The sequence below is a fragment of the Rhincodon typus genome, chromosome 12 (genome assembly GCF_021869965.1).
Source record: "Rhincodon typus isolate 14 chromosome 12, sRhiTyp1.1, whole genome shotgun sequence".
NCBI classification, from domain to species: domain Eukaryota; kingdom Metazoa; phylum Chordata; class Chondrichthyes; order Orectolobiformes; family Rhincodontidae; genus Rhincodon; species Rhincodon typus.
The window spans coordinates 40,672,250-40,696,165 of record NC_063343.1 but is presented as its reverse complement, the minus strand read 5'-3'; the positions used below and the strand labels follow the sequence as shown (position 1 = coordinate 40,696,165).

The 23,916-nt window shown below is 36.2% G+C and overlaps 1 protein-coding gene across 1 annotated transcript; it reads left to right on the top strand.

The window, feature by feature from the left end:
- The first annotated feature begins 1,111 nt into the window (after positions 1-1,111).
- fam114a2 (family with sequence similarity 114 member A2) lies at positions 1,112-20,031 on the top strand. Its single transcript, XM_020511886.2, has 11 exons — positions 1,112-1,208; positions 2,323-2,429; positions 4,395-4,529; positions 7,197-7,355; positions 7,760-7,883; positions 9,676-9,761; positions 11,003-11,152; positions 13,356-13,495; positions 16,117-16,189; positions 16,633-16,686; positions 18,357-20,031. The coding sequence occupies exons 1-11, from the start codon at positions 1,190-1,192 to the stop codon at positions 18,456-18,458; spliced, it is 1,149 nt and encodes a 382-aa protein (XP_020367475.2). The 5' UTR covers positions 1,112-1,189; the 3' UTR covers positions 18,459-20,031.
- The last annotated feature ends 3,885 nt before the right edge of the window (positions 20,032-23,916 follow it).

Below are 23,916 nucleotides of genomic sequence, written 5' to 3'. Positions count from 1 at the left end.
CAAGAATTACTATTTATTCCAAATAAATCGATCCTAGCTACAGATAACCAATATAAGCTGTCGACATATAACTCTTCTAGGTAAAACTCAGTCCCAGATATTACACTCGCCCACACACGCACAAACCCAGAAACCAAAAAAAAGAATCATAGGTGAAGAGGAACTTTGGGAAGGCAATTCAGTGGTCATTGTGCATAGGGTTCACTATGATGATCCTTTTAGCTTGTCAGGACTTGCTGTTTCTTGATCTTCCTTCCTTCTGCAGGTATTTTTGCTTGCATGCAAGAGGCATGGAGTGACTGGTTCACACTTATCAATTACCTGACTTATTGGTTAAGAGTCATAGCTTATAGCAATTGATTAAAGGAAGATGCACTGACTTTCTTCAGGCTTGAGGTATTTTTACTACAAAGGGGAGGAAAACTCCTTATTTTCTAGAGCTCCAATTCACATCCACAAGCTGTTCAGTTACCTGAGAGCCAATCACATAGTTGTTGGCAGGCAGAAAGCCTTTGACATTGAAACGGTCACCAATCAACTAATTGTTGCCAGCTGATTCTCCATTTATACAAATCCCTTTGATATAGCATGTCTGCAAATAGACTGCCCCTGCTTCTAGAACAAACAGCACTTACAATGAGTGTTGAGTAATTTGCTTTTTAAAAAGTGCAGTGATGCTTGCCACCATCCTTAGTTTAAAACAGTGTTTTTCCTGTTTCAGTCCACAATCCAAACTACAGAAAAATAAAAATGTACAGTCTTTAGAATATTTAACTGGTTACATGAAGTTTAAAAGACTATTTGAAGTTGTTAAAGTTTTACTTTAGAAAGTAAATGGGAAAGTGAATCACTGCAGAGGAAAATGCCCTGGTAGCTTTTGATTTACAATCTCAAATTTGACAGTGGAGCATATTGACGTCAAGGATATTCTGTTCATCCAGAACAAACAAAATCCAGATGCATTGTAATGTTTGTAATGCAAAGAAGTGTATAAATAGCACCAACTCCACCCCCATCTTTGCTAATTCCACTGTTGGTTATTAAAAACTGAATGCTTCCTTTGTTAGCTTACTTTTCTTATAGATTATTTTATTTTATTGCTACAGGTCATGGGATTTCCAATGTGATTGAAAAAGCTGAGACCTCTCTTGGGATTCCCAGCCCCACAGAAGTTTCGTCAGAAGTGAACATGCATGGTGAAGACAGAGGTGCTGGCAAAAGAGCTACCTTTGAATTTTAAATAGTTAGCCTCCATCAAAGATCAAGCTTATGGTTGGGTTTAAGATGAAGATGCTGTGAGGAACACTGAGATAGAATCTGCAAATATAGTCCACCTTGAAGTTCAGTTTAATTAGAAATATTTGTAAACCACAAAAATCAGTTTTTGCTGTACAAAATGAAGATTTTAGATTTTTTTTTCTGTTCTAGTTTAAAATTAATGACTCCTTGGGATGTGGTTCTACGAGTTCTGAGTTTTGGTATTTTGCCAAAGCACCATCAGTTCATGGCTTGGATTTTGTGGTGCCAGTAGCAGTGAATATGGAGACAGTCAATAAGATTTAAATTTGGGAGTCTCGGATTACTCAGAAAGAGCTCAAGCACAAGTGATTTAGGAATAGTTTATAAAGAAGCGCTGGCTTAAATATGATGCAAAAGCTAAATGGACAATGAACAGTAAGGACAGTTTTTAAATTCTGGAAGGCAGTTGGACATTTGAAGTCAACCTCTGCAGCTGGGGCTAACAACCCTGATCTATTCTGTTTGCAGCTTTTTTTTCTCTTTCGTTCCTTTTTTCCCCTCTAAATGCTACAAAGAAGACTGCTCAGAAAGAATGATTTTGAAAACCTGTATCCAAAGTGATTATTTTTCTCTTTTAAGAGCCCGTCATGACTTTTTCTCCGATAGTTAGTTTATGTATGGGTCATTGAATTCAATCTTAACAGCCATATCTAAAGATAGTTCCTCGGAAGAGATAATACCCCTGGTCCTGTGTTTTTTGGACAGTAGGCTGCTCTGAAAATTTTCTTGACAATCTTAAGAAATATATTAAATATTACAAATCTTTTGAAAATTTACCATACAATAATTTCTTACAGGTGAGCACTAACATGTTAGTTCTCAGTAGGGTGGCCAAAAATCTTGACCACAGACTTTGAAGAATCTGTTAAAGGAGGGAAGTGAAGAAGAGGCAGAAAGTTCTTTAGAAAAACAAGTTGTTGTTAAGAATTCAGTTCTTTGAATAAGTGCAGTTACACAATATGTGGTTTATTTCTACTTAAATAATTCCAAGACCTGCATGCTTGATTCTGATTTTAAAAACAGAATTCAAGACTGGTAAGAACAGCCCGAAAGCAGAGAGCATAACCTCCTCTTCAAGCAGTGGAGCATTTGGGATGTTTTCTACCATCACAAGTGCAGTTCAGAGCACTGTGAGTATGTATTTTATTTTATTTCACTGATGGTTAATGCCTTTTATATGAATGTCACCAATTAGTATTGTAGTAGATTAATTTAAAATTGTCAAGAGAAATCTGGGAATACTTAACCAGTAAAGCATTTTCCCTTCTTCCTGCATCTCACTAGTGACTATGCTTTACTTTGAATTCTGATTTTAACTAAATTATTCCCACAATTTCAGATCAGTTTTAATGATTAAAGGCCTTCTTCACTATACGATGATTCCTTCCTTGTAATGTAAAGTTCAAAATACATGCATAATGGGTTATTCATACGTTGGGGACAATTCCTGATGTCACTGAACTATTAATTGATGCAAATGTTAATAATCTAATACATCCAACAATTTTAAAGCTTAATTAAAAACCAAAAGAACTGCGGATGCTGGAAATCAGAAACAAAAACAGAAATTGCTGGAAAAAGCTCAGCAAGTCTGGCAGCATCTGTGGAGAGAAATCAGAGTTAAGGTTTTGGGTCATGGGACCCAAAACGTTAACTCTGATTTCTCTCCACAGATGCTGCCAGACTTACCGAGCTTTTTTCAGCTGTTTCAATTCTAAAGCTTATATTGTTACATCATTCGCAGCATATGTAGACAAACTGTTGAGCACCCAACCCTTCCAATTAGATTACAGGTTTATCTATTAACGTTAGTTTCAAGTAACAAAATGGAGTATGTCTTTAATGCATCTTTACAAAGGGTGTGGCTTAGCTTTGGTATTTTTAAAATTAATTTTACAATAGTTTAAGATCTGAACCTTGCACTGGAATAACTATCAAGGATATATGTTAAAATTTCAGAGTACCATTTTGTTATGTATGGAGTAGGTGGGTAAATAAACTTCACATTTTGCAGTATAAAGCATCCAGAGCTAAAAACTGCAAGCGCACTGACACTTTGGCCTAGATTTTATGGTCATCGGATACTCGGAGGCAGGATATTCCCTGAAAGTTCCAAAAAGTCCTGGCACACTGACTACACAGTAATTGCTTGGGAAGTTTCAATTTCTAATGGGTAATTACTCGGCTTCTGGAACCCTCTGAGGAAGGTTCCAAGTCTTAAGTTGGAGTCAGACACTTCATAAGGTTCTGACTCATTTACCTGAGCGGTTACTGGGGAACAATTGGAGGAATTAAAACGAGATGTAAATTTTGGCTAATTGTAAAACAAAACCCCCTGTCTAACTCACACTCATTGATTCTCCACATCACTCATAGATTCTCCACATCACTCATACTGACAAAAAGTGCTGGAGAAGCTCAACTTCTTTGGAAGAAGAGTCATATTGGATTTGAAACATTTAACTCTGTTTCTGTGTCCACAAATGCTGCCAGACCTGAGTTTCTCCAGCGATTTTCTGTTTGTATTTCAGATCTCCAACATCTTCAGTACTTTGCTTTTGTTAACACTTGTACTGACCATCCCCCAAAACCACATACCTGTTGTAGACCCCTACATGACCCTCTAATTCGTTTACTTACCACTGGTGCTCCCTCACCCACCTGCCGCTGCACCCACCCACCTACCCCTACTCACTGTCCCTCCTAACTTGCATTTTTCCCTTCTCTCCAATACCTGCCAAAGTGGCTTTGAGTCTTTTGAATACTTTACACTGGAACATTGCTGCTATTGATATAGGCTGCTATTCATACAGGCTGCTATTGCTATGGGCAGATCTTGGCCTTGAAAACTGATACTGCACAGTTAGATTCCTTACTGGTTTTCTATGATGGAGGTTTCTGGGAAAGACCAGAGTCTGATGTCTGGCTCAAAAAATTGCTGATAGGTTAAGGGAAATCCTTATTAGCATTACTGTTCATCGGATCTGTTTCCACAGCAACCAGAAAATCTGGGCCATTATATTCATTAAAAATACTTAATCAAACTTATGTATGTTTATCTGATAAAATATAAACATAAATAATGTTATTTTCAGGGGAAATCTGTACTGAGTGGCAGTTTGGATGCACTTGAATTTATTGGTAAAAAGACCATGGATGTTATTGCAGAAGGAGATCCTGGATTCAAAAAGACAAAAGGACTAATGTACAGGACAACCACATTGTCTCAGGTATTCTGTAACCTTTGGCAATGACTAAAATACAGTCATTATCTGGTACTGGAGCATCATTTACTTGACAATTCTTGATTATGTTATGAACACTTGTGCAATGATTGGAATATTGCAATGTTATTATAATGCTATTAATTATCTTTGTAGTCCATTGAAAACTGAATGAGGGAGTTTACTGGACTATGATTGTTTAAGGTATTATATATTTATAAAATTAAGTTTTCGGTGTGGATTGTTGCAAGAACTAAACCTGTCGGACAGCTCCCCAAAAGCTCCATTTTGCACGTAAAGAGCAGATACTTAGCCTATTATGAGAATCTTTGAGACTGAGATTCTCATACTTTGCAGTGTACAATAAATTCAGTGACCTGATTATGTATGGCAATTGAATATGTTAAATTAATACTATGTATCATGAAAGTGCTGGCTACGTATTTGAGTTCAAATTGTCTTTTTACTTACATTTGTGTAGAAATCATCATCTGTACTAAATAACTGTGTCCTGAAATTTATGGTCTACCTTTTTTTTTAGGAGCAGATGGTAAAGGAGTTATTCTAAGTTGCTAGCAGGTGCTATGAGGTGTTTTGAAATATTGATATAATTTTTTCATGTTGTCAGGGTGGACTAGATAAGAGAATACATTCCACCATTAAAAAGATATTCTAATGGAATGATTCTGCTTTAGTATGGTTTGTACGTTAGGAGTGTTGCCAAGTATGACTCAGTCCATTTTAGCCTGTTGTTATAATCGTAGTGAAAACGGATTACCAATATGCAACTTTAATCATTTGACTTAGTAGCGGAGACTTTTGTAGATTAAAATTTGCTTTAAAAGGGGCACTGCTGGTCTAAAATAGCTGGTGTGATCACTGACAAGTCCAGAAGACTCGTGTAAGATAAAAAAGCAACTGCCTCAGAATTATTACTCTTATCAAGAGGCACTGAAACTCATTGAGGCATCAAAGGTTTCTTGTTTGTCTCATATTTGCATGATTACTGCACATACTGAGAGATGAAAGGTTCTCTCCAACTTTCCAGAATTTTCAAGGGAATAGTATATCAATGCAGCATTTGAGCAAAAAGCACTATGGATTGATAACTGCCAGGTTATTGTCTTCTCAGTCTCACTCTCAGTGACTAAACTAGCTATGATAAAAACACAAGCCTGACAAAATCAATATTTCATTGAGAATTCAAGATCTGTGAACTGTGCTACTACCAAAGAAATAGGACATCAGCTAAACAGTTGGACGGCATCATTTCATTCTCTCAACCCAAGGGATTCTTGGAATCTGTAACAGCATTTACCTTTACCTTCCCATCTGGTCTAGACACCCTTTTTCCAATTTCTTGTAAGCTCATGTCCTTTGTGCCTATACCTGTGTTTGATGTCGCATTTTATTATTTTGTTCAGGGTGGTGGTAGGAAGAAAACATTAGAATTGGCTCTCCTCAATTTTTGATCTTGCTACCCAAGTTTAGTTGAAGTGTGATAGCTACCAACTAAAAATGAAAAAACGATTGAGACTGAGGGGGGATTAAATAAAATGGGAACCATGACCCACCCCCCCCCCCCAAATATGATCATAACTGTTTGTTGAGCTTTCTCAGTCTTTTTAAGAAATTACTTCCTACCCTTCTTTGCGCACTGCTTCACGTACTGAATATTTTACAGCTCTACTCTGCAAGTTTCATGCTCACCGCTTTCCACTTCTCACTTGTTTCTTTGTTCTCCTGAAACTCTCCCAGGGTGTTGGGACCCGAGGGCAGGAGTGGAGAGGTAATGAGCAGGAGAATCAACAAGTGACAATGTTAGGGGAAAGAAACAATGCCAGTAGGAGAATTGCGCGAGGCAGGTAATGGATTGCAGTGAACTGAATCTGTGATATGATGAGCAGGCATTAAATAGAAAGGACTCATAAATTATTCAGTATTAGTAAGAGAATTTTAGGCAGTTCTGCTCAAAGTACCAATCAGCTATTAATGTAAAAATTATAGGCAGAAACATTATCCACCCTTCTATGTTTTCTCGTGGAAAGTGATTTTAGTTTTCCAGCCCATTTAAGAAACTCATGAACTCAGTAAAGGTTGCCTACAGTGGGAAGAGTTTCTTTTTTAAGAGGAACAGATATTGGAATGTTGGAGGATGACCTTGCAATTTTGAAAGAAAGGGAAGGGAATTCTCGGACTTTGGAATAATGGAGATTGTGTTGAGAGAACTAGGACTCTGTATGGAAATAGGCAGAGGTGGTATTGACTTGTGCGAAAATTAATGTGGTGCTGATGAATGTGAGGATATTGAGTGTTGGAGTAACAATAGGAGTTGTCTTGGAAACTAGTGGCACTGAGGCAAGAACTATGTCTGTATTTGCATGTTGTTACTAAATTTCATGTGCTTTAAATGAAGTTACTATTAAGTTGTTGGAGTAGTCAACTGAATTCGTAGCAGACTTCACATCCAATTTTAGGCTTGCAAGGAACATGGGGAAATTATCACTAATCATCATTTGATAATTTCCAAAGTAAAGTCCTACCTTATGTCTCATTAACCAAACTGGAACATGGATAAATCAGAGAAAATGATAGTTAAACCCTTAACCTAAACCATTTTCTTGAATAATAGGGGATCTTGAAGTTGATTATGCCATATTTTTCTCTGTCTAGGTTCTGCGAGAGGCTAAAGAAAGAGAACAGCAACAAACAGGTGATGATTTTACTGTGGATACAGAAAAGAAGGCTCATTATGGAATGTTATTTGATGAGTTTCAAGGTCTGTCCCATCTGGAAGCTTTGGAGATTTTGTCAAATGAAAGTGAAGTAAAGGTAAATAAGGGATATGACTTTTTTTTTTGCTTGTTTCTTTGGTATTACTGCCTGCAATTTGGTATAACTCCAAGTCCCAAATACGGGGAATTCTACTTTATTAGAAATCTGGATCACCCGGATGTACAATGATATATTTTGTGATTACTTAATAAAAATGCCAGCTTTGTATGTTTAAATTTACATGTAGAGAATTATCTTAGTGTGATATTTGTCATACCCTCATGTCTATGTTAATTTCCTCTACAGACTTGTTATTTTGCATGCATAGATGATGTTAATTCTCTGGATTTTGCATGAGAATATGGAAATTGATTTTTTTTTTGTTACCCAATGCTGACTTTTAGTCTTTATTTATTTTTGCTCACACCATGCATGTGTTGGCTGTTCATCATATTCTGCAGGTTAGATCAGTACTGAATGCCTTATCTGGAGAAGATGTGGAAAAGTTGAAGGAGGAGTTGACAGCCATAAAAGAAGCTTTTTGTTTGGTTGAATTTGATGATGAGGATGAAGAAGAGAACAAAGGTGAAAAGGAGAATGAATGATTCCTATATCAAAAGCAAAATATTGCAGATGCTGGGAATCTGAAATATAAACACAAAATGCTGGAACTACTCAGCATTTCAAGCAGCAGAGAGTTCGTAACCTGAAATGTTATTCCGTTTCTCACCTGTACTCGGGATGCTGCTGGATTTACTAAGTAAAGCCAGCATTCTCCATTTCTATGTACTTTGTTCTGTGTTCAACCAAATATTTGTAAATATACTACTGATCTACACCTACATAAACTTAGCACGAGGTTGGAATTACCTTGATAAGTCAATAAGATTGAAATAAAACAAAGAACCATGAATGCTGGAGATCTAAAACAGGAACAAAAATTGCTGGAGCAACTCAGCAAGTCTGGCAGCATTTGTGGGGTGAAAGCAGAGTTAACATTTTGAGTTCAGTGATTCTTCATCAGAACTGATATCAGCTAGGAAAAAGTGATATTTATGCTGAAGATGGTGGAGGTATGAGTAGAGGTGGTTGGGAGAGGTGACCAGATAAGTTGAAGTGGATCCAGAGAGAGAGAGATGTAGAGGGGCTTTTATAGATAGTAAGCCAGGACTGAAAAGAAGCTGAATAAGTAATAATAAGAGCCGAGAGTTGGAGTGAATGTGTAGACTATGCTGAAAGCAACCCATATCATGTGATACAACAAGGTGCAGAGCTGGATGAACACAGCAGGCCAAGCAGCATCATAGATCTGGAAGGCTGACGTTTCGGGCCTAGACCCTTCTGATGACGTCAGCTTTCCTGCTCCTATGATGCTGCTTGGCCTGCTGTGTTCATTCAGCTCTGCACCTTGTTGTTTCAGATTCTCCAGCATCTGCAGTTCCTACTATCTCTCCCATATCATGTGATAATTGGACTAAGAGTGAGTGAGAATGGGTTGGCTGTGGCAAAAGCAATCTATGCCATGACAGGACCAGAGTGTGGGAGTGGGTAAAACATGGAAGGACATTAAGGCTGTTAAAGCCCTGGAGAGGGTGCAAAGGAGATTTACTAGAATGATAACAGTAATGAAGGATTTCAAAAACAAGGAAAGATTAGAGAAATTGGGCTTATTCTTCTTAGAGTAGAAAAGATTAAATGTGACCTTATTGAGGTGTTCCAAATTAAGAACATTTTTGACAGGATAAAGAAGGAAATTTTGTTTTCCATAGTTGCCAAGCTCAGAAAACAACACCTCATCTTTCACTTGGAGACCCTGCAACCTCTATGACTGAACATCATGTTCCCTGACTTTAGAGCCTGGTTACATCATAGAATCATGGAATTGTACAGGACAGAGGAGAGCATTCTATGTTTTCTTTCTTTCTATTCTATTTGGGCCGAGTGTCAAGTTAATGTAAATCAGTATGAATGTGCACTTACTTGTTGTTTTGGTACTCAACTAGCAACTCAGAATTTGGGTTTACATCACCTCACGGAAAGTAGTGAAACTGAAATTAAACAAATAACATAGTTGTCTGGCTGCAGCAAAAATCATAGAATTTTACCTTTTTTAAAATGACTTTAAAATGCTGCTGAATTATTCAAAAAAATCTAACTGACTATCTTTCAAAGAAGATCTTGCAACACATCCCTTGCTCCCACCCAAAAAAAATTGGTCTGGTGTACGTTTGATTTGAAGCCCCTTCCCTGTATTTAAGCCATTGGCTCTTTAATGCCATAGTTTAATACCTTGCTGTATGTTGCCACTGTTGGTCTAAACAACTTTTCTTTAAAAACTAAAGGTTTACTGCTCTTAACAATGTGATTGACTTTGCAGGGGATGATGGGTCTGGATTTGTGAAAGAATTGTCTGAGTTATTATCGGAGATGAAAATTGCTACTACGTCTGACAAACTGGGCCAGGTAAGTGTAAATTGATATAAAATTGATAAGTTCCCTGATCTGATGGGTTGCATTGTAGGATATTAAAAGAAGTAGCTACAGATATAGTGGACACACTGGTAGTAATGTTCCAGGAGACCTTAAAATTTGGGAAAAGTTCCCTTGTCTAGGACCAGAGGACATAATCTTGGAGTAAGGGGTCACCTATTTAAGACAGAGATGAGGAGGAATTTCTTCTGAGGGTAGTGGATCTGTGGAATTCATTACTGCAGAGTGCTGTCAGTGCTGGATCAATAACATATTCAAGGCTTAGATCGACCGATTTTTAATCAGTAAGAGAGTCAAGGGTTATGGGGACAAAGCAGGAAATTGAAGTTGAAGATTATCAGAACAGTTTTAATTTTGTTGAATGAGGAAGAAGACTTGAAGGCTGAATGGTTTACTTCTACTACGTCTTAAGGTCTTGTGCCATTAAACACTTGATATTAATAGAGGAATGAAAAGAGGTTTGGAGCTTTTTTGTTATTGCAGAGAATTGTTTGGACTTGGATTGTCTGTTGGAAAATGATGGAAGGAGAAACCATTCTTTTAATAAAGAAGATGGGTAAAATTTTAAAATAATGTTTTGCCTTTATCTTTTAAACCAGTCAGACAACTAACTATTTCCAACAGCTGATGCCAAACATAACTGGCCAAAAGGACTATTTCTGTGTTGTTAAATTCTGTGAATCTATAAATCTGTAACTACGCAATTTTAAAAAATTGCTAAGAAGATATTAGTACCACAAGTAGAAAATAAAAATCACAGAAATAATGTAAGAAAATGTGGACACATCAAAAAACAATTAAGTAAAACATGAGACCTTTCATTAGAATTAGCCTTGGAACATCAGATGTGTTTTTGATTTTAGACACTTGCCCTTAAACATTGAAAAAATAAGCATTAAGATAGAGTTGTTTTTCTTTTAAAGTTAAGAAACCTTAGCAAGTTCAATCCATAATATGATTATGCTGTAGCGATTACAGAATACTTAAACCCATTGAACTATTTTTAAAATAGTCAGTAAGTTTTGTTTACATCTGTTTCAGGGGAAAAAATATACTTCCTCGTTTTAGGTACCAAGCATTCTGCGGTTTGTAGTAACATTAGTATATCATATCCCCCTACCCTGCTTCAATGATTTGCTCCATCTTCAAACTCAAATCTAATTTTCTGTTCTGTATTGTTTTGCTGAATAATTAAAGACTTGCAACTGTTTCAGGCCAGAAAGCACGCTCACAATCGTATAAGTGAAATAGATGCTATATCACCTGCACAAATAGAAGATATGTCAGAAGATCCAGAGAAGAAAGAGGACAGTGAAAAATCTAAACCTGATGATTTTAGCAAAGGTCATAAGTTTTCAATTGAGGTAATAAAAGCTGTTTTAAAATTTTGAGACAACTGGATTTCCAATAATGGTTAACTGGATAATAATAATACAGGAACACATTTTACCTGCGCTTACAGCATGCCAACATCCCCAGTTTAGCACTGATATTAGCCTATTTTATTTACATAAGTAAAGATCTATGCTAAAACAGGAGACAAGCCTGCAAATTACCAACAGTCATTACTAGATGTAATGTGCTATTCAGTTCAGTGGCTAGGTCATTTAACTTCCACGAAGAAGACAAAATGGGGTTTTTTAAACTTGCTTGTGAGATGTGGATATCGTTGACTAGGCCAATATTTATTGCCCAAACCTAGCTGACTTGGTGAGCTGCTGTCTTGAACTACTGCAGTCCATTTGGTGCAGAGAGGGAGTTCTGAAATTTGATTCAGCAAAAGTGAAGGAATGACAGTTTCATTCCAAGTTGGAATAGTGCATGACTCGGAGAATTTGCAGGTGGTGCAGTTTGCATGCATCTGCTGCCCTTGTCCTTCTAGGCGGTAGAGGTTTTGGATTTGGAGGATGCTGTTGAAGGTTTGAACTGCTGCAGTGCATCTTGTAGGTACACTGCTGTTACTGTGCCTTGGTGGTGAAAGGAGTTCCAATCAAGCATTGTCTTGGATGGTGTCAAGTTTCTTGAGCATTGTTGAAGTTGCACTTATCCAGGCAAGTAGATAGTATTCGATCACAATCCTGCTAATTGTTCCAGCACCATTGCCCCAGTAAGCTATATCTTTTAGATCTTAGATAGTATTCGATCACAATCCTGCTAATTGTTCCAGCACCATTGCCCCAGTAAGCTATATTTTTTAGATCTTAGATTATTGAAACACCATGCAAAAGGAAACATTTCATAAAAACTGTGTTCCAATTGGTTCAAATTCATCATTCACAGCTTTACATATGTGGCTGAGTATTCCTGTTTAAGAAAGAATGTGATTTTGCTGCACAATGACCAAAAAAATCTGACTTGCTTAAGCTACTTTGAGCATGTAATTAGCTATAATCAATATATAACAAATGCAGCACATACATATTTGTAACAGTTGAGAGTTTAACTTAAAGAGCTTTAGCTCAGTTGACTGGATAGCTGGTTTGTGATGCAGAGTGACACCAACAGTGTGGGTTCAATCACCGCACCGGCTAAGGTTACTATGAAGTATTGTCCCCCTGGCCTGAGGCATGGTGACCCTCTGGTTGAGCCGCAATCAATTGTCTGTCTCTAATGAGAGAACAGCCATATGGTTTGTTAAGACTATGACAATTTCTCTTTCCTTTAAGTTCAAGTGACCAGCCACTTGAAGATTGAAAACGTCAGTTTAAATTTGTGAAAAAAGTATTTTTGAGATGGAGTCGAAGTCTAACTAAAAACAGATTCTGTTATGTGCCATAACACATCAACGTCTGGCTAAATATATTTGCTAGCTCAAGCAGATTACTGAATCATTTGTGGGGCAGACAATGCATCAGGTCTTTAAAAATGTGACAAGAAAATGGCACTGCTTGGTGATAACAAGGTGTAGAGCTGGATGAACCCAACAGGCCAAGCAGCATCAGAGGAGTAGGAAAGCTGACGTTTTGCGTCTGGACCCTTCCTCAGAATTTCAGAACCGAAACGTCAGCTTTCCTGCTCCTCTGATGCTGCTTGGCCTGCTGGGTTCATCCAGCTCTACACCTTGTTATCTCAGATTCTCCAGTATTGGCAGTTCCCACTATTACTGCTTGGTGATAGTTGTTGATGAGATGCCTGTTGAAGCCAACTCTGTGATGTGTTGTCTTGTTTGCCTAGAAATATATTCAGCAAACATATGTCATGTGATGGTATTGATTATTTAATAAGCATGTTTGCTCCATCTGTCACTGTATAAAACATGCAGAACAGATCTTTAAATGTCCACAGATTCTTTGCACAAAAATGCATTATTATTGTATTGTTAACAAATATGCACCTTGGAAACAAACATTGTAATTTTCATGTATTTTGCCCACTGCCTGCTACTTCATATTCAACAAGGATGATAAAGGTTTGTGATCAGAGTCTGAATGTCATCAAAGTTTCCAATATATTGTATTTCATCACCCAATAAGCAAGTTGGATGATGGTTTTAAATAGGTAAATTGAGGAGGAAAAGACCTGCTTGATCTAAACTCAAAATGCATAATTTGTTTCTGAAATTCACAGAGCATCCACACATCTGCTATAAGAAGCCTGGCCGAACTCACTGCACAATCTATTGAACAGTTCCATAAAGTGGCAGTACTAATTCTTCACGGCCAGAACCATGATGTGGCTTCACTGGATCGTGCCAAAACACTGTCAAAGTATGATGTTTTAATATTATTACAAAAGTAAAACCTGCAAATGCTGAAATCTGAAACATTATCAAGAAAATGTTACCCAGCAGCTTAAGTAATATCAGTGGCTAGAGAAGCAGAGTTAATATTTCAGGTTGATGATTTTTCATTGAAGCTGGGAAAAGTTAGAAATGTAATAGGTTTAAGCAAGTGAAATGGTGGGGTGAAGGTGTTGGGGAGGAAAATTAAAACAAAACTCTACTTATGGTACAATGAAAGGCAAGAAATTTTAAACAAAGAAAGGGTACATACAGTGCAATGCCAAAGGGAATAGCGAAAAAAAACCAAAGAAACAAAAGGCGCATCTAGAGGAGGTATGAGTGATAGTTTGATGAACAGCTGCCATCCAAAAAGCAAAAGTAAAACTAAAATCCTGCAGAGAAAAATTACTATTCCTCCTGGAAGGAGTGCTTTGCGCCTTGGGTAGTGAGGAGAGAGGAAGTGAAACAGCAAGTGTTGCATCTCCTGAACTTCTTTGGAAATGGGCCATAGGAACAGGATGGGTATTGGAGGTGATTGACAAGTGGTCCAAGGTGTCCTGGAGGCAGTAATCACTTGGGAGTGCTGAAAGGGGAAAGGAAGCCGAGTTTGGTAGTAACATCGTGGTGGAGATGATCAAAATAGTGGAGGATAATTTGCTGAATGCGGAGGCTGGGGGATTAGAAGGTGATGACAAAGTTCTGGGAAGGAGAAGGAGGAGTGAATGCAGAACGGCTTGAAGCAGGATAAACACAGTTGAGGACATTGTCAGGGAGTCTTTGGTTGAGAGTAAAGGAAGACCAATCCGAAGCATTGCATCGTAGAATTGATGTTACATACTTGAGAAATAGTACTTCATCTTTCAATTAAGCATTTTGCAGCCTTCCAGACTCCATGTTATGTTCGACAATTTCAGACTGTAATTTCCTCCGTTTGCTTTTTTTTTTGATGTAGGTTTTGTTTATGGTCTTTTTTTCTCCTTTCATTAACCTCTCCTTTCTTTCACCCTCTCACAAATCTATCTTATTCATTTCCCAACCTCCTAATGTTCATTTAATTAAAATCTATACACTTCTAATGTTTTAATTAAAAGGACAGTAAATTGACATTTTAACACTGTTTGTCTCATCAAATGCTGCCTGGCCAGATGATTATATCTAGCATTAATGTTCATATAAGATTTTAATCATTCCTGGAACAGAAGAGAATGGTTGCTTTGCATTCTTAAATTGACGTGCACATACTTTACAATGGAATCTTGTGAGCTTTGTTCCCAGTAAAGTTGGGCTCTTCAGTGAATGTAGAGAAACGGAATGAGTTGGGAAATCAATACATAATTGGTGAACTTGGCCTTGGATGATACTAAGGAATAATTGGTCTGATTTTGCTTTCAATTAAAAACTGAGTCTGAAATGAGATGTTGACTTGCTTTTGCCCGTTTGACACTATCATCTTGTCCTGATTTCACCTCATAAAAATCCTTTAAGTATCAGGAAAATAATATCACAAAAAAGTTCCTGAAGTTTTTAGGTTTAATAGATAGGAGCATAAGTTGTAAACAAGCAATGGAAAACTTTTTTACAAGGTGATAGTGAGTTACTTTTGAATTCTGTATCCAGGTTTGACCAACCTCGTTTAGAAAAAGACAATTACATCTTAAATAGTATAAAACATGAATGAATCGTTTTTAGACAATCTCTGATACTGGTTTGTCTACTTCACCATAATGGGGCTGCCAGTAAACAGTATTGAATGTATTACATCAGTCTCGCATTCTATCTTGTAAGTGGAAAGAAACTGACGATGCTGTTATTTTCTCTTCCCCGATTCTCTCCGTTTATTATCCACATTTCTCTCCTCCTCAAATGGATGATAAATAGTTCTTTGGTAGTAGAGAACTTGATAGTTGCAGGGAAATAAAGAAAATGCTGCTGAAAATCTGAGCAACAATTGAAACCAATCATTTAATTCTGCTATGAAATAGCTACACAAGTGGTTTACTCTAGTATCAATGTGGTGCCATCAAGCTAAGATGTTCTACCGATTATACAGATGAGTAACATGGTGTCTGAGTCTCAATGCCGCTGTGATGCCAGATATATTGGCCACAAGTTTCAATGACTGGAACATCTTCTCAAGCAGCATGCCTCCTCACTGTTTGCAACAGGCAGAATAGTGACTCTACTCAACTTGTCTCTGCTTATAAATTCAGAGTATGGTGTGCATATTTCATCTTGGACAGCAGTCATCATACAATACTGATTATGCTAAGAATTACACTAACAACCTTTTTAAGGCTATTGTTCAGTCTCACAATGTGGCTCACTCACACTTGCTAGAAGCTACATCTGTACATAGGCTGGGCCTTATGCTCTGCAAACACAACATGGCCAAGCATTGATCTTTCTTCAATTAAACTTGGGATACAACTGTTTCCTGGTGCATTCAACCAATCACAATCTATTTGCTAACCAATCAGAACCCTTTTCTCATTGGAGTATAAATTGTTTTTCCCTTTGAAATTTGGTATTCTTGCATGTCTTAATGAGTATTTTATTGTCTTTTGAATTGTTGAACATTTTTTTCCTAATTCTGGTTTCTATTTACAGAGTGACAATTGTCTTATGTAAGGAAGTGGCTGCTCTTTCTAAACAATTTACCTCCTGTTTGACAACAATAGGGGTAAGGAATTGAGTTTTTTTTTCCTCTCGTGCAAAACTGAAAATCAAATTATAATATCTCTTGAAGTGGGTGGAGATGTGGTGTAGAACTTGCAACTCTGACTTACCAAATAAATGCCTGTAGGTTACATCCAGTAGAATTTATTTTATCCTAAGTTTTGTTTTAATATGAACTTTATTATTGGGCCTTTGTAACTTGGAGAAGAGAAGAAAAAACAGTTGCCTGCTGCTGCAAGCATTCTGATTTGCTCCTCAGCAGCAGTAACGAAGCCTGTAATCAAGATTGCACTCTTTTTCATTCAACTGAAAAAAAAAACATTGTTTCCTGTTTCTTGGTCACAACTTGGTTTTCTCATTGTCATATTAAAAATGTGTGTTTCCCAGCTTTCCTTCCAATATTTATTTTTGATGCTCACAACTCACCTTGTTGTCTTTTCTTTACAGGCTAAAGAGAAGGTAGAGGTTCTTAATCCATTAATTACTGGAGTATTTTTGGAGGTAATTTATATTGAGATCAATGTATGCACTGCATCTGGTTGAATTCACTACATTAGTCAAAGTTCCATGACATACACATCAGATTGGCTCAGTGATGCCACTCCCAGTTCCAGCATCTGGACATACAGTGTAGAGTGACACATCAATGTAGAACTGGAGGAATGATGCATTCTTGGAGGTACCATCTTTGAGGAAAGATGTAACATTAAGGCACACATAGGTGGAGTTAAATTATTCCAGAGCATTATTTGAAACCGAGGAGGCCTAGCTTAACAACAGCACCAAAAATGAACTAGAGTAACTGATCACTTTTATCTCATTACGATATGTGTCCTTGATGTACGTAAGTTCAATGCTTGCATAATAACAGTAATTGCACTTCAAAAATAGTTAAATGTGACACATTTTGGAAAGACCTAAGGATCTGTCACATGCTAAGTGCTAGATTTTTTTTTTCTGTATCATCATTTAGTTGAAATCCAAAGCATCGATTTAAAAGTCAAAGTAATTATTTTTCTATTGTTGAAGATCTGTTTTCCTTAAAATAGATAAACTAACTCACTTCAATAGCAAATTTAGCTCAATATCTCTATTGACAGTAGCACAAAGAACATGATCAGTCATTTCACATTATTGTTTGAGAGATTGCATTTACCCAGGTGGTTGCTCAATTTACTTGAATAATAGTGGTGACACTTCAAAAGTACTTCATTGCATCAGCAGTGGTTTAGAACACCCCAGGTATGTAATATATAGGCAAGTTTTTTTTTTTAACTGAAGTTGAGTTGCCATAACATATCATCACACAGAAATATTATTAGTACCTTTTGCAGAACTCTATAAATATATTTGACTACAGAAAGGGTAGTATAAAGAGCCAATGTGAATAGGTTACCATAAAGTATATTGGGAAATTAAGCAGTTTGCTGTTGGAGAGAATTTCCTTTAGCAATATGGTGCAGAAATGCTATTTAATCAAAAATATCGCCTGTTGTGTGCCAGTGGCCCATTGTTCTTCCAGTGTAACCATTTTCCAATTATTAAACATTGTGCTTATATGCATTTAACTTTTAATATTTCACCTTATAAAATTTTGCAATGCATATCATCATTTTTGTGATTCTGTGACCACCACAAAAGAAAACTGCTAATTTAAATAAGTGTTTTATGAAAGGCGGCCATTAAGAACATAAAAGAAAACATCAAATTGTTCAGAGGACCAAATATTTAAAACACTGCAGGCCATATGAAATGCTATCCCTGGAGTTACACACCTCTTGCATTCTTTTGGTGTTTGCTATCCGTGATCAGCTAAAAGATTTTAAAATCTTAACTTGATCTTGCTTGAACATAATTTTCTAATTTATCTGGTATTCACTCAATTTCCTTTAACGTTTATGATGTCTGATCATCAGTATTGATTTTCACCCCGGATTGATTATAAAACAAAACTTAGGGGGAGAGAAAATCAAGGTTGGAAGCATTCAGATTTTGAGATTCCAGCATTATGCTTGTAAGAGTCATACATTAATTCAAGTGAAGAGGCAAACCTGCAAAACTCAGCAGTTTATCCTTTTTCACTCATGCTAGTGAATATCTGTAAGTATTTTTTTGTCCAAAAACAAATCTCACCAGCAGTATTTGTAACTTTATTTAAACTTCTCTTTCAGGCTTCCAATAGTGCAACCTACATTCAAGATGCCTTTCAGCTCCTGCTTCCAGTTCTCCAAATTTCTGAAATCGAGGTTCGCTCGGGCATCACTGTACACTGACTTATTTTATTTACCTGATATATGACATATTTGTGCAAGTTCTCTGCCAAAACTTTATCAACAAATGCAGATTATTTAAGGTTGCATTTTGCCAGTAGTGGAGGCTGTTTTAGACATGGATTCTGATGGGACGTGGAGTTGAACAGAGTGAAGCAAAAGGAAAAATGCCTGCTCAGAATAAAACCTAGACATTTGATAAGTTTGTGTGTTTTAAAAAAACAACTTTGCTCTCTTTGGTCTGATTTCTGCAAGAATGTATCATAGGACTCTGATATTAAAGTCGGGATGAGAGTTAGCTCAGACTTCTTGAAATTAAAGTTTTTGTCTTTAAGTTTCAGAATGCTTCATGCTTTTTGTAATTAATCGCCTCCAAATATATTTTTCTGTGTCCAGTATAAAATAATACATATTTTTTCAGTTATTACTTACATTTATACAAAATGAAGTGTTATTGTAAGTATATAGTTATATGCAATATAAAGGACTTATGTAAAAATCAAATATTTGAGATCAACCTTTTTAGGCCTAAAATCATGGCATCAACTTTTAACACTGGTAATCTTTTTTGAGGTGTGGACGTATATATTTGATGGGCTCCAAGTGAAATATGAAAGTAAATTTTTCAATGGAATAGAGTAAGAAGAACAAAAACAACACTAAAGAATTCATATTGATTAGCTAACTATTTTTTATAATATTACACACTTGTGTAAAAGTAAAAATGAAACCTGTTTTATTTATAGATTCTTATTTTCATTAGTATTTATATATTTACAATAAACTCAAGTCATTAATGTCTCCAGCATTATATTTTTGTTCTGAAATTTTTGGCCATTGAACCTTCAAAATCTAGGGTGACTTTCAGAAAGTTGAAAAATTTTGATTTTTGGGCCACAAATTTTGAAGTCAAGTTTACATGAAATCAGCTTTTATAAAAGTAAATACGGTAATGGAGAATGCACAGAAGTGATTAAACTGGTGGCAGTATTTCACTATCGTTTAATGTTGTGTGCCAGTCTGATCACTTAACTAAATGCACTTTTAGATGCATTTAAACATTCTTATTTTGTACCTCAAACATTTGAAATAATTCAGTGAATTATTTTGAAGTACACTAAGCATTGACCCCTAAATAAACCAAAATTTATACTGTGTGAAATCCAGGGGAGCATTGTCCACTGTTCATCCAGATGAACTATTATTACCGGGGTCTGGGCTGTATAATTCCATAGTTTAAGTTATTCTGGCACCATTCAGTGAGCAGCAGGGAGCTCTGTCAGTGTCATACCTGATTCATACTTCAACCATAACTTTAAAAAAACACAGTCCCTCGTCTTGTGTGTTAAAGCAGATGCAGTTCAAAGTAATTCAATATACGTGAAATGCAATGGTCCATTGACCTTTTGATAAAATATGCTTTTTTTTTTGTAACTGTTTCTTTGTAAGTCAAGATAACTTGATAATCTGTGTTGATTTCAGCTCATAGTTATGGGTAAAGTATATTTGTAGCTGCCACAAGTTGTAGCATTTGCTTCTCTTCTGTGAAGGAATAAAGAGGCTTTTGAGTTTTCAAGCCTGAATTTTTTTTTTTGTGCTGACATATCTAGTATACAACCCTTTTTAATACATCATCTTAAATTGAGTTTAATGGTTCAACTGCAGTAGCAGCAATATTATATATACATCCAGCAACCAGAGGGTATATTATTCTTAGTTCTTTGGGTTCCCATTCATTAGCTGTTACAAATTAAAGCAGCTGCTTCCTTTAGCGGAGTCCATTATTGCCTAGAGAAAATAGTATTTACCAAATCTTACTTTTAATATCAGGAAGTGGCTGGTCACCAACGAATGCAGGGAAATTAATCCATTTTATTATAAATATTCTGCATTTTAATGGAGAATCTGTAATACCTAGTAATGTATATCTTTTGTGGTTTCATTTATGAAAAAAATGGGAACATTATAACTTATTGGATGTTATCCACTTTCTCATGACTTTGGGAATCTATTCTTCATGATTTAAAAAATACTTGCGTCAAAATATCTACCTATTTATATTCAACTTATAAAGTGGATATTTTTACGTCACTAAAAGAATTTTGGTAATTGGAAAGGATAAATTTGATAAATCATAAATCATCAGTTTTAAACACATACACAGTAGTAATGTACAAATAATGCGCAGAAATAAAGTCAGAAGTCACATGACACCAGGTTATAGTCCAATAGGTTTATTTGAAACCACAAGCTTTCAGAGCATTGTACCTTTGTCAGGTGAAGTACGATGAAGGGAAAGCGCTCCAAAAGCTTGTGATTTCAAACAAACATGATTGGACTATAACCTGGTGTCATGTAACTTCTGACTTTTCCACCCCAGTCAAACACTGGCACCTCCACATAATGGATCAAAAATAAGTCACTGGATATAGAATTTATCATATAATCGAGGATAAGTGAATAAATCAGTTGTGTACTGGTTGTAAGTGGAGTAAATTGAGCAGTTAATGTCGGCCACCAACTTAAACTTACACATAACAAAGATAATCTGATGGCTTTGAAAAAAATCAAAACTAGGTGATGTATTTATTTGAAAAGAGGAGCCAGAGTGGAATTCAACAAAACTACATAAGTGTAGTTTATTCACTATTTTAAATTCGTATATTGTGTTCTGTTATGATTCTGATGGTAATACTGGACTAGTCAAATCCCAGGGTGAAATGTGGCTTGATGGATGAAATTTAATGTTTGCAATTGATTACCATGGTGGATCGATACTAAAGATAATCACAGAAGGCTGTTGCTCTTTAATGCAACAACACAAGGTTATTTGGTAAAAGATGTTAAACAGTTATCATTAAAAATATGTTTTCTTGCTCTTCAGGCTACAATAACCATTTTGCAAACAGGTATACATGTCTGAGACATTCTTCGGTACATTTTCACCATGCGTTCCCTCATGTTACTTACTTCAGACATCACAATTGCTTCTGCACACGTACATCTGCATCTGAAGATCATGTCATGCATTATTGACTTCCAGGTGATCTTTTTGAAAAATCAAAAGTTGGAGAGGTCGGAAGGGGTGGCATGGTATGCGAATCCTCCCCACAAGGTCCCAGTGTTCTGTCTGGTGGCCAAATTATCCAATTCAGTGGTGTTTAAAAACAAAATGTCAGGGCAGAATCTCCAAGAGAAAGGTGTTAATTATTTCATTTCATCTACACTTTACTTTCACTCGATATATTACATTCATCTAAACCTCAGATGAGTCATTCCCATTCCCATTTGATATTGCCATTTTTTTCCCTGTCAGTATTCTTTTACTCTTGGGTGGGGTTTCCCACTAATTAGCATTCAATCTCAATCTCAGACCCCTGGAAACCCTTAAAATCCAGTTTTTTTTAAAACTATATTTAAAACAGAAATCAAATATACTATGAGGTTTCAAGCATTTCAAAATTCTGCTGGCTTGTTTACAAACACCTTTTTTCTTGCAAGTAATTTGCTCAATTATACTCAACTTTTGTTTTAAAATTATCCAAGGCCAAATATGACAACAGACTTGAGGGTTTCTTTTGTATAAAGCCTCAGCAGTGTTGTTGGGCTGATGGGTTTTGTTAAGTTGTCAATTAATTTTCTTTCTAACCAATCTTTTCCATTTTCGATAGAAATTAAAACGACTTAGACTGTTTCCTTTTGCTCTTGTTTTAAATGAATTTAAATTTTTAAATTTTAATTTATCCCAACTTCAATTAAATTTCCCATTGTGTAAATGCACTTGTAAATTGTATCAAGTAATTTTATTAGTCTCCTTTTCAGAAACAATTATGTCCAGGCTTGGTGGTTTTAACCAGTGCTTTTTTTATTCAAGACATAAGTGATCACAGTCAGTTCACAGTTCTCCTATGTTCTTGAAACCTGTATAAAACATGGAAATAAAATCCACTATGGCTCTGGAAGAAACCAAATGGATTAATAATGCCCAGACATGACTAAATTGTGAATTTCTAAATTTATAGATGTGTCTAAATCTCTCATCTTGCTACACAGGTGTGTGATAAGATTTCAAAGCTGTCAGTAGGAAGAGTTTACTCTCTGCTGTTCTGAGAAGGGGTAGGGTCCAAGTCACGAAGGTGATGTCATGTTGCACTTTCATGTACTCTGCTTTAAAAAAACTCTCAAACTTTTGATAATTTCAAACTGGTTTTTTAAAAACATTTTTTGCCTTCAAAATAATATCAAAAAGGCTTTCTTTAAGTCTACCTTCAAAAAAAGTGAGTACATGAACAAAGTATTTCTCATTCCAAGTTCTGAATTCAAATTGAATGTCTTCCAAAATTCAGTTTATCTATGGTTTGAAAACAAGCCAGCCTCCTTCCATATCATGATCTTGTCTACAGTAGTTTTAAAAAGGACTTTTTGAGCTCTTTGCTTTCAAGTAAGATTTGAAAGCATCGGTGATGATTTCAAACAAATATCAGGGATGCTTCATTGCACCAGTCATAGGAACTCTATGAATACAATCCACTTTTAACAAGGGGCTTCTTCAATATCCGTGGGTGGAAGGGATTAGTTGATCTCCTCCTTAACTATGCCAAAGGAGCCAACTCCTTCACCTACTGCCTCCAGCTCTTGATTGGCATCACACACAGACTTTGACTCACCAGATAGAGATGTAACAGTGGAGGAAACACTCTAAACCACACTCCTAATTTTGCCTAAAAAAGAGAACTCAAATCTTTTATCCAGATATTCTTCCCTGTGTGACAGACAAAAGGCAGAGAACTGACTCAATTTAATTAAACAAACCCTTCTTTATTTAACTTTATTTAACTTTATTAAATTTTATTTAACATTAAGTACTAATGTTCAATATAAAATATGCATTCATTGTAACATTTACTTCTTACTCCATCTAACTTCAATTTACCCTACTTTACTTACTCCCCATTTAACCTAAACTCTAACTGTATTAGTTTGGTTTGAAACAAATACTACTCTGATGTGAGTGGTGGCCAACTTTGTTGTCTAAGTCTTGTCTCATGGTTCTTTGTTTTCTCTGAAGATCACTTCAGGGCACATGCTTCTCAAATATCATCTTGAAGGCTTCTTCTGAGAAAATCCTTTGTTCTGTTAATTTATTTCAAATGTGCTAAGTTTCCAGAAAGTTCTCTGGCACTCAGTCAATGAATTGATCAAAGCCTGATCAAATTATTTGATCCCAGAGAATGGAATTTCACTGGTAAACAAGTCCCAAATGTTTATAACAAGCCATAAAAAGCGATATTCCATTCTCCATATAAGGTAGTCTGGTGCCAGAGTGTCTAGAGACACCATGATGTTTGCCTTATTTAGTCAATACCGGAAACTATAGGTCACAACATGAGATAACAACGTGTAGAGCTGGCTGAACACAGCAGGCCAAGCAGCATCAGAGGAGCAGGAAAGCTGACGTTTC